General features: G+C 46.0%; 1 protein-coding gene across 1 annotated transcript; it reads right to left on the bottom strand.

The window, feature by feature from the left end:
* Positions 1 to 653: 653 nt before the first annotated feature.
* On the bottom strand, positions 654 to 3,334 carry LOC106609158 (islet amyloid polypeptide). The gene is made up of 4 exons (XM_014207639.2): positions 3,152 to 3,334; positions 2,717 to 2,812; positions 2,095 to 2,229; positions 654 to 1,077 (listed from the first exon to the last, which is right to left on the bottom strand). Exons 2-4 carry the CDS (start codon positions 2,794 to 2,796, stop codon positions 903 to 905), a joined length of 390 nt encoding a protein of 129 aa, XP_014063114.1. The 5' UTR covers positions 2,797 to 2,812; positions 3,152 to 3,334; the 3' UTR covers positions 654 to 902.
* Positions 3,335 to 11,537: the final 8,203 nt, after the last annotated feature.

Below are 11,537 nucleotides of genomic sequence, written 5' to 3'. Positions count from 1 at the left end.
TATGCTTGTTATTCATATGAATAGCTTGACACACCTCTGACCCCTATCCCACAGTGTCAGCCATGTTTGGGGGCTTAATGGCTGGTCTGTGTATGGCATCATCAGCTAAATTAACTTCTGTGCTATTTTTTTAATATCCTCTCATGTCTGGGTTAAAAAGCAGTGGAATACAGGTGTAATTTTCTGCTCGCACTGGGAATGGTATTAATCAAACACAGGTTAATGTAGTGCGTCACACCTTTCCCCTCCAATACCTGAAATTACATGTATCTGTTGAGTAACTCATGTATTATACTGTATGCCTGCGTGTATGCCTCATTGAGTCTACATGTTGCCTTTCATTCATGAGCACGTCATTTAATTATAATTTATAAAGCATTTATGAGTATTCATAAGCATACTGGTTTGTTCATCATAAGTTAATGCTTTATTTAAGTTATAAAAGAGCTCAACTTTGCATCTGCATGACTGAAACTATTAATGATGTGCAGTGAAACCAACGACTTTTAAAAATCTTTCAAATTTATTACAAAAACAAATAACCTACACAACAGTCAAACAGAAGGACAAAACTTGTATTTTATATGCCTCATTTACTTTTTTTTATTTTTTTGTTACTTTTTACTTGTTTTTAATTCACATGCCATGGTGGGGTTAGTGTTGGGTTGAACCAGTTGGGCTCACAGAACAGAGACTAGTATCTCATCAGCCTCTAGTCTGATTTATGTAACAAATACTTCTTTATTATTATTCTATACCAAAAGGCACTGTTTTTTTCTGAAGTTCATAAAAGAAACAAAAACTCAAGTTAATGATACATAACCATCCTTGTTGTTTACATGGTGGTGTGGTCATTTCATCTGAGCATATCCTACATCAGTGGGCTTTGAACCCATGCATCACTAGAGTGGCATATAGCTGGGAGGCTGCAGTAGATCCCGTTTCCCGTAGGTGCTGGAGCCTACGTTGGTGGGGGCGTACATCGTGCCGATGGTGTTGCTGGAGCGGGTCAGGAAGTCGGCCAGTCGCTGGGTTACACAGGTAGCCGTGTTGCACTTCCTTTTCTCTATGTGGGGGCTGATGGGATATAGGAGGACAGCAATCAATGAATCCAATATGTCGAACAAATGATGCATTACTTATCTAAACATTTATAGAGTGGTAGAGATCAGGAAAATATAACAAATGTATTAGCCTACCAGACATACTGTATAGTGGATAAAGTGGATAAAAATAGCCACCATATGATACTAATATGATAATATCACTACTGCAGCTACTAGTAACAATAATAGTAATAGCAATAAACTATTATTATTATTAAGATCACTATTATTTAATTTAATTTATAATATTATTATCACTATAAATTGAAATATTAGGTGATCCCCCCCCCCCAATAATTATTTAGTAACTGGTTCCACAGCCTTTTGTTTTGTTTACTGTACTTTCAGTCAAAATGTTACCTAAACTAAAAAAAATGGGTTTGCCCAAACTGAGCTCTAACTTGAGAAAACTTAGACAAAAATGTGGTTAGGGACACCCTCACACACAGTGCTTTTAACATACAATGTTTTTAACCTACATATTTCACACATGTTGACATACATGATGGCATTGTGCATGTTCATTTATAGATGGCAGCATAGCAGGAAGATAGGAGTTCTGTGAACCAAAAGGTTGTAAGTTCAAATCCCAGGTTAGGACATGTTGAATAATAATTACTGTATAAAATGAACATGCACAATGTAATCATGTTTATGTCAATGTGTGTCAAATATGTAGGTTGAAAACATGTTAAAAGCACTATTTGAATGTGTGGGTGTTCCTAACCTAGATTTTTCTTAAATCTGAGTTAATTTTGGGCCAACTAAAAATGTTCAGTTCAGATAATATTTCAGCATATTTTGACTGAATATAAAAAAATATATAAAAAGAATATTAAAAAAAGGCTGTGGATCCATTTACTAAATAATAATTAGTTTAATCAACTCGATTATTTTACATTGTTTTGTCCGCAAAATTATCAACATTTGCACTCAATCAACAAATCAATAAATCAGGTGCAACTTATATAATAAGGTGCCACCTTACCTGTTGACAGATGTGAGCCCTCTCTGGAGCCGCGAGCCAATGAGGCCGAGGTAGTGGTTGGAGACGATCCCGGGAACGAGCCAGCCTTCTCTGTCCGGGAGCGCGCTTTCTTGCTCCCTAGATGGGGTGAAGTACCTGAATCAGGATGAGGAAAGAGCCAAACCGTCACTCCGACCGGTGACTGATGCCCACTTCAAAACATCAGCTCAATTCTCGAGGGCGCAATGGAGTGGCCACTAGTCCCCCTCCAGTGCGAACTTGATAATTTTTACGCGATTCACATATTCCTGTCTCTGCCTTGGCAGGACAAAACCCGACCTCTCGGATGTCACGATTGCAATGGATATGCATCTCAATGATCTCATCAATGTCATTAGCCGGTTGTAGAGTTAGACTACCCACGTCGTTAATTGATTTCTTACGGTTCAAGATGGATGTGCCAAATTACCTACAACTTAAAACCGGTGCTATATCAGTTGAGTGATTAATTCACCTGCAAAATTAAACCCACTTCCTAGTGACAATTGAACTTTGGGCGACACTGCACGACACTTGTAATTGTACATCACAGAAGTGACACTCAGAAATAACGGAAATAACTGAGGCAGCTTTGCGCTCTCACCTGTTGGTAGGGAGGGTGGCGACACATGGCAGCAGCACGAGAGGCACGAGAAGGAACACGGGCAGCTTCAGGTAATACATCGTGCACGCGGGATCCCTGCACGAAAACAAAAGATGGTGGGTCAATAATCACACGCTGTTGAATTATACAAGTAGAGGGATGTACATGCCTGTGAATAATGTAACGCACACCCATCAAATATTCAGTCTATGCTACTAGAACACTTTAGAATAGAATGACAGCAGAAACGGTAAATGTTCTGTAGAACAGCGAACCATGCAAACCAAAGACCACCAAACAGACAAGCCACTCAACAGCCTACCCTCAACCATACAGGGAAAAGAGAGAAAAATACTTTGGATAGTATAGTGTATAGTGTCCTGGTCTCCATCTCTCTCAGATCAAATATGCATCCTAATGGTCTGGTTAACTCACCCTCAGTAGTTAAACCCAATCGCCAGTGGTTCCAAAGACAGACACTGCTACTGTCAGTGGTTTCTTAGACTGTCACACACACACTCTCACACAGATATAGGCTTCACCGTCAACCACTTGTGACATCACCCCTCCAAATATAGTCCTGCGTTTCCATTATCAGGGATGAGGTTCACTTAAAGAAACTCGAATCCACAGCAAGAATCACCTACTCCACACACGCACGCACACACACACACACACACACACACGACATCATCTTCGTCATTCTCATCATCAGCGTCATCGAACTGTGGTTGGACTGGTCTGCTGTAAACTCACACTGGGGGAGACAACACAGCCAGGGCGGAAACCACACATACATTTTACATCAAAATATTGCATTAAGTTCTTAGGGCAGAAAGTTAGACTCTGTGTATTTTTCGGTGGCTCCAATAATGGAGGTAATCACTTGGAACAATTATGGGATGACAACTACAATATTGCGGATAAAAGGTTTCACCCCCAGTTCATTTTCAAATGTAGTTACTGGTGAGTGTATGGAGATTTCTTTCGGAATTAGTATGTACTATCAATACCTCATCATGTCACCCACTTCTCCTCCATCCCACTACCTAGTCTGCAGTACCTATAGTCCACACGCTCCACAACCCACTCTGGAGAGAGGGGAATTATTTAAGTGGTGAAAAGAAGGTAGAAGGAAAAAGGGAATTCCACAGTAACTATACTAAACAAAAATATAAACACAACATCTGAAGTGTTGGTCCCATGTTTCATGAGCTGAAATTAAAGATCCCAGAAATTGTCCATGGACACAAACAGCTTATTTCTCTAAAATTTTGTGCACAAATTTGTTTACATCCCTGTTAGCATTTCTCCATTGCCAAGATAATCCATCCACCTGAGAGTTGTGGCATATCAAGAAGCTGATTAAACAGCATTATCATTACACAGGTGCACCTTGTGCTAGGGACAATAAAAGACCACTCTAAAAGCAGTTTAGTCACACAACACAATGCCACAGATGCCTCAAGTCTTGAGGGAGTGCACAATTGGCATAATGACTGTAGGAAAGTCCACCAGAGCTGTTGCCAGAGGATTGAATGTTAATTTCACTACCATAAATGTCCTCCAACGTCTTTTTAAAGAATTTGGCAGTACGTCCAACCGGCCTCACAACCGCAGACCACAGCCCAGGACCTCCACATCCGGCTTCTTCACCTGCGGGATCGTCTGAGATCAGCCACCCGGACAGCTGATGAAACTGAGGAGTATTTCTATCTGCAATTAAAGCCCTTTTGTGGGGAAAACTCATTCTGATTGGCTGGGCCTGGCTCCCCAGTGGGTGCGCCTATGCCCTCCCAGGTCCACACATGGCTGCGCCCCTGCCCGGTCATGTGAAGTCCATAGATTAGGGCCTATTGAATTCATTTAAATTGACTGATTTCCTTATATGAACTGTACCTCAGTATAAAACCTTAGAAATTGTTGCATGTTGCGTTTATAATTTTGTTCAGTATAGTTCAAGTTAAATTCCATGGAAGTTGCTAGCATGGCTATCTCTGAGGTTGTTTTGTGCTCACACACACCCTGATTACCCAGAATCCTCCCCTCAGAGACTCTGCCTACACCACCACATACAGGCCCTGTAGGGTGGTTTGTAGACAGAGACATGGTCCTAGTCAAGTGCAGAGTTTTACCCACAGGCCTGAGTTAGGGGAGACGTGACTGACGCCGACCTGTGGTTTAGCCAGGCCTGTTGGATGCAAGATTCTCCCCCAGTCTCTCCAGTGATCCTCTAACACATACATACTCACCCCATTTATGGAAGCGTTTGACCCAAAACTGTTCTACCATGATGTCCTTATGTTCATCGAATTCTAAAATTCCATGAGATAATATGATTTCTCTCTCAGACAATCTTACGTTACAGGTGTTTTATTATAAGACAATACGTATGGCTAGACGGTACACTGTCCTTCTTTCAGCACATATCCAAGCTGCAGGCTAAGGTTAACATAAACTTGGTTTCCTCTATCGTAACGCTCCTCTTTTACCCCAGCTGCCAAACTAACCCTGATTTAGATGGCCATCCTTCCCATGCTAGATTACGGAGATGTAATTTATAGATCGGCAGGTAGGGTGCTCTCGAGCGGCTAGATGTTCTTTACTATTCGGCCATCAAATTTGCCACCAATGCTCCTTATTGGACACATCACTGCACTCCATGATCCTCTGCAAACTGGTCATCTCTGCATACTCAACGCAAGACCCACTGGTTGATGCTTATTTATAAATCCCTCTTAGGCCTCACTCCCCCCTATCTGAGATATCTAATACAACCCTCATCCTCCACATACAACAAACCGTTCTGCCAGTCACATTCTGTTAAAGGTCCCCAAAGCACAGACATCCCTGGGTTGCTCCTCTTTTCAGTTCGCTGCAGCTAGCAACTGGAACAAGCTGCAAAAAACACTCAAACTGGACAGTTTTATCTCCATCTCTTCATATAAAGACTCAATCGATCTTACTGACACTTGTGGATGCTTTGTGTGATGTATTGTTGTTTCTACCTTCTTGCCCTGTGCTGTTTGTACCAGGTTTTGTGCTGCTACCATGTTGTGCTGCTGCCATGTTGTGTTGCTACCGTGTTATTGTCATGTTGTGTTGCTACCATGCTGTGTTGTCATGTGTTGCTGCCATGCTGTGTTGTTGTCTTAGTTCTCTCTTTATGTAGTGTTGTGGTGTCTCTCTTGTCGTAATGCGTGTTATGTCCTACATTTTTTATTTTTAAACCCAGCTCCCGTATACATAATGGTTAATGTGAGACGTTTTCTGATGCCTAATGGATGAAAATTAGACTGTTGAGAGTGTTACTGACGATATGGTGAATTGAGAGACAGTGAAAGGGTGCATTAAGAAGATTGGATAAGGAGAGAAAGAGGTGATGAAGGAGTCTGGGGTGTGAACGAGTGGGAGTTGGAGAGACAATGATGACAGAGCAAAGAGAGAAAATACTTGTATTGTATAATTTAATGAGTCGATCAAAAGTTGGGATGAGCTAACAATATGGCGTTCATATTTAGTGCTTGAAACAAGAACTGAGGAAAGAGACAGGCATGCAAACATGAAAAAGGACACCAAGCACATTCTGAATGTCTCATGTAACAATTAGTCTTTGGCCCCAAAAAAGTGTGAGGCTCTTTTTGATAAAATATTTTGACAGACATGACACATTAGCTCTGTGCTGTCACCAAGTGGTGACTAATGTTCATTACAGTAATAGTTGTAATCATCAGCATATTAATAATGGAAATACAGGAAAAAAGAGAGGAAAACAACACCAACTCCTTAAAACAACAGTTGTTGAGACAAATAACCTTTATAACATGGTTATTGTTAAAAGTAGTGCTGCACTAGACTAGCTTCCTCTTAATCAGCAGGATGACAAGGCCCAGTAGCACGAATGGAAAAAGCATCCAGAGCCAGCACCACACCTAAGAGTGAAAGAGAGAGACTCCGTTTGGGCTGATCTGTGACCCACTAGCCAGCCTGGTCTCATAGACTAGACGTAGCATAGTAAATGTAAATCCGGGGACCAGGACACTACGATTTCCAATTATATCTTACGTTTTGGTATTGTTACACAAGACAGATGGTTACTTAAAAACCTCACTAGTGTAGGGGGCAGCATTCGGAATTTTGGATGAAAAGCATGCCCAAAGTAAACTGCCTGCTACTCGGGTTCAGAAGCTAAGATATGCATATAATTGGTAGATGTGGATAGAAAACACTCTGAAGTTTCCAAAACTGTTAAAATAATGTCTGTGAGTAAAGCAGAACTGATATGGCAGGCGAAAACCTGAGGAAAATCCATCCAGGAAGTGCCTTTATTTTGAAATGCCTGTTTTTCCATTGAAAGCCTATCCACCATACAAAGACTTACGTATGACGCAGTTCACGATCCCTATGACTTCCACTATATGTGTGTAATGGCTGTCGTAGAGACGGGACCAAAGAGCAGCATGGTGAGTGTTCATGATTTTATTTCACTATGAAACACTCGAACAAAATAACAAAACGAAAACAAGCCAACAGTTCTGTCAGGTACAGAAAACTAAACAGAAAACAACTACCCACAAACACAGGTGGGAAAAGGCTGCCTAAGTATGATTCCTAATCAGAGACGTGCCCTGCCTGTACTATTGCCTTTTTGGACCCCTGTGTATGACCTTCTGCCTGCCCCTGGACCTAGCTACCTGCCTCCTTTTGAGGTCCTTTACAAATTAACACCTGCTGCACCCTGCGCTTGAAACCAGCTCTCTGTCTCCCATCGTGTTCATTACAGTCATGAATCATAACGGGCTCCAACGTCCTCATATACACATGTCATAGCTCTCCAGACTCAGTGAGGCAGGATTACCCAGAGTTCACTCGCCGCTTCCGGGCTGTGTTCGACCATCCACCAGAGGGTAGAGCGGCGGGTCAACGTCTGTTTCATCTGAGGCAGGAGACGAGGAGTGCATAGGACTTCGCGCTGGAGTTCCGGACCCTGGCTGCAGGCGCAGGGTGGAATGAGAGGGCCCTGATAGACCATTATAGGTGTAGCCTACGAGAGGATGTCCGTGGGGAGCTAGCCTGTCGGGACACTTCCCTTTCATTGGACCAACTCATCGACATGTCCATTCGACTGGACAATTTGCTGGCTGCCCGTGGGCGTCCTGATCGGGTCCTGCTCCGATTCCCATGGATTTGGGAATTACTGCTGCTAGGCCGACCGGAGGAGGAGCTTTCTCCTGTACCAGTTGTGGTCGCAGAGGACACACTGCTGACCGATGCTGGAGGAGCTCGTCAGGGAGCCGAGAGGGCAGGCAGAGAGCTGCTCGAACACCCCAGGTGAGTTCGCACCAAACTCACCCAGAGCTCCCTGTTGGTAATATGTATGTGTATGTTTCCTTTCCTGAATTTCCCCTGACTCCCAGCATAAGGCGCTAGTAGACTCAGGCACAACAGGGAGTTTTATTGATCGTGGGTTCGCTAATAGGTTAGGGATTCCCTTGGTTCAGTTGGACCAACTCTTCTCCATGCATGCCTTAGACAGTCGACCACTAGGGTCAGGGCTGGTCAGGGAGGCCACGGTTCCACTGGACATGGTGACGCGAGGGGGCCATGAGGAGCGGATTAGTCTCTTCCTCATTGATTCTCCTGTGTTTCCAGTGGTGCTGGGGTTTCCCTGGTTGGCTGATCACAATCCTAAAATTTCCTGGAGACAGGCCGCTCTAGAGGTGTGGTCAGAGGAGTGCTCAGGTAGGTGTTTAGGTGTTTCCATCGGTGCGACGACGGTGGAAAGTCCAGACCAAGTCTCCCCCGTGCGCATTCCCTCCGAATATGCTGATTTGGCTATCGCTTTCAGTAAAAAGAGGGCGACCCAATTACCACCACATCGACAAATTGATTGTGCGATAGACCTCCAGGTTAACGCTGCACTTCCTAAGAGTCACGTGTATCCCTTGTCACAGGAGGAGACAGTGGCTATGGAGACATATATCACTGAATCTCTGAGACAGGGATACATTCGGCCATCCATGTCACCCGTCTCCTCGAGTTTCTTATTTGTGAAGAAAAACGATGGAGGTCTGCGTCCGTGTATTGACTATCGAGGTCTAAATTTTATTACAGTGGGTTTCAGTTACCCACTACCTCTCATAGCCACGGCGGTTTTCCAAACCATCCGTCTCCTTTCTAGTGTATTGCATTTCCACATCAGGGGTGAAGATGGAATGTGACCGCATTGCGGCCGTGCGTGATTGGCTGACTCCGACCACGGTAAAAGAAATGCAGCGGTTTTTAGGGTTTGCCAATTACTACCAGAGGTTTATCCGAGGTTTTGGACAGGTGGCTGCTCCCATTACCTCACTGCTGAAGGGGGGCCCGATGCGTTTGAGGTGGTCGGCAGAGGCGGACAAAGCTTTTGGTCGTCTGAAGGCTCTGTTCACTGATGCTCCCGTCTTGGCACATCCGGACCCCTCTTTGCCATTCATAGTAGAGGTGGATGCGTCTGAGGCTGGGGTTGGAGCTGTGCTCTCCCAGCGCTCGGGCACACCCCCAAGCTTCGCCCCTGCGCTTTCTTATCTAGGAAGCTCAATGAGGCGGAGCGAAACTATGATGTGGGGGACCGGGAGTTGATAGCTGTGGTCAGAGCCCTGAAGGTGTGGAGACATTGGCTTGAGGGAGCTAAACACTCTTTTCTCATCTTGACTGACCACCGTAATCTGGAGTACATCCGGACAGCAAGGAGACTGAATCCCCGTCAGGCTAGGTGGGCGATGTTTTTCACGAGATTCCGCTTCACTATCTCGTATAGACCTGGTTCTCAAAACACTAAGGCTGACGCACTGTCCCGTCTCTATGATACTGAGGAGCGATCGATCGATCCCACTCCCATACTTCCGGCCTCTTGCCTGGTGGCACCGGTGGTGTGGGAGGTGGATGCGGACATCGAGCGGGCATCACGATCAGATCCCCCTCCACCAGGTTGTCCAGCTGGTCGGAAGTACGTTCCGCTGGGTGTTCGCGATAGATTGATCAGATGGGCTCACACGCTACCCTCCTCTGGTCATCCGGGTATTGATCGGACGGCGCGTGGGCTTAGAGAGAGGTACTGGTGGCCCACTTTAGCTAAGGACATGAGGATGTACATCTCCTCCTGTTCGGTGTGCGCTCAGTGTAAGGCTCCTAGACACCTGCCTAAAGGGGAGTTACAGCCCCTTCCCATTCCACAGCGGCCTTGGTCCCACCTGTCGGTGGATTTCCTCACCGATCTTCCTCCATCGCAGAGGAACACTACGATCCTAGTCGTTGTGGATAGGTTTTCTAAGTCCTGCCGTCTCATCCCTTTGCCCGGTCTGCCTATGGCCCTACAGACCGCAGAGGCCCTGTTTACACACGTCATCCGGCATGATGGGGTGCCTGAGGACATAGTTTTTGATCGGGGTCCCCAGTTTACGTCCCGGGTGTGGAGGGCATTTATGGAGCATCTGGGGGTCTTGATCAGCCTGACCTCTGGTTTTCACCCCGAGAGTAATGGGCAGGTGGAAAGAGTTAATCAGGATGTGGGCAGGTTTTTGCGGTCATATTGCCAAGACCGGCCAGGAGAGTGGGCGAGGTTCGTCCCATGGGCTGAGATGGCCCAGAATTCACTCTGCCACTCGTCCACTCACATGTCACCATTTCAGTGCGTGTTGGGCTATCAGCCGGTCGTGGTACCATGACATCAGGGACAGACCGAGGTTCCTGCGGTGGAGGATTGGGTGCAGCGCTCAAAGGAGACCTGGAGAGCCGTCCAGGAATCTCTTAAATGGGCTGGTGAACGGCAGAAGTTGAGCGCTGACCACCACCGCAGTAAGGCTCCAGTATTCGTGCCGGGGGACCGGGTCTGGCTCTCGACCCAAAACCTGTCCCTCTGCTTGCCCTGCTGGAAGCTGGGGCCACGGTTTGTAGGGCCATTTAAAGTCCTGAGGAGAATAAACGAGGTATGTTATAGGTTAAGACTTCCCCCTCACTATCGTATTAACCCCTCGTTTCATGTGTCTCTCCTCAGGCCGGTGGTAGCTGGTCCACTGCAAGACGCTGAGGTGCGGGAGGTCCCTCCGCCCCCCCCGGACATCGAGGGGGCACCAGCGTACACTGTACGGTCCATCCTGGACTCTAGACGCCGGGTGGGGGGCCTGCAGTACCTAGTGGATTGGGAGGGGTACGGCCCGGAGGAGAGGTGCTGGGTAAGGAGGGGGGACATCTTGGACCCATTGCTGAGGGAGTTCCACAACCACCGTCCGGATCGCCCTGCGCCTCGTCCTCCGGGTCGTCCTCGAGGCCGGTGTCGGCGCGCTGCGGGAGCCGCGCGTCGGGGGGGTACTGTCACGACTTCCACCGAAGGTGGCTCCTCTCCCTGTTCGGGTGGTGCTCGGTGGTCGTCGTCGCCGGTCTACTAGCTGCCACTGATCCTTTTTTCCTTTTCGTTTAGTCGTGTCTGTTTTTGTTGTGCACCTGTTTCTTGTTTGGGTTGATTAGTGTGGGTATTTATTTTATTTCTACCCACTTTGTGTCGTGCGGGTTTAATTTCGTTTCCCTGTTGTGTTTGGGAAACGTTGTTTTTGTTCATAATTTTTTCGTTCAGGTTATGTCATTGGGATTTCGTTCTTTTGATCATTGTTGGACTATGTATTTTTAGTCCGGTACCTGTATGGTTTTTTGATGGACGTTATTAAACTCTGGTTATTGGAGTTATCTTCTCTCCTGCGCCTGACTCCTACACCCATCTCTCGTAGAGAGACATTACAACCCTATCCTCCTAAACAGGATGGCCGTGTGCACAGTGGCGGCCAGA

This window comes from Salmo salar, chromosome ssa07, assembly GCF_905237065.1.
Source record: "Salmo salar chromosome ssa07, Ssal_v3.1, whole genome shotgun sequence".
Classification (NCBI taxonomy): domain Eukaryota; kingdom Metazoa; phylum Chordata; class Actinopteri; order Salmoniformes; family Salmonidae; genus Salmo; species Salmo salar.
This window is presented reverse-complemented; position numbering and strand designations above follow the sequence as displayed.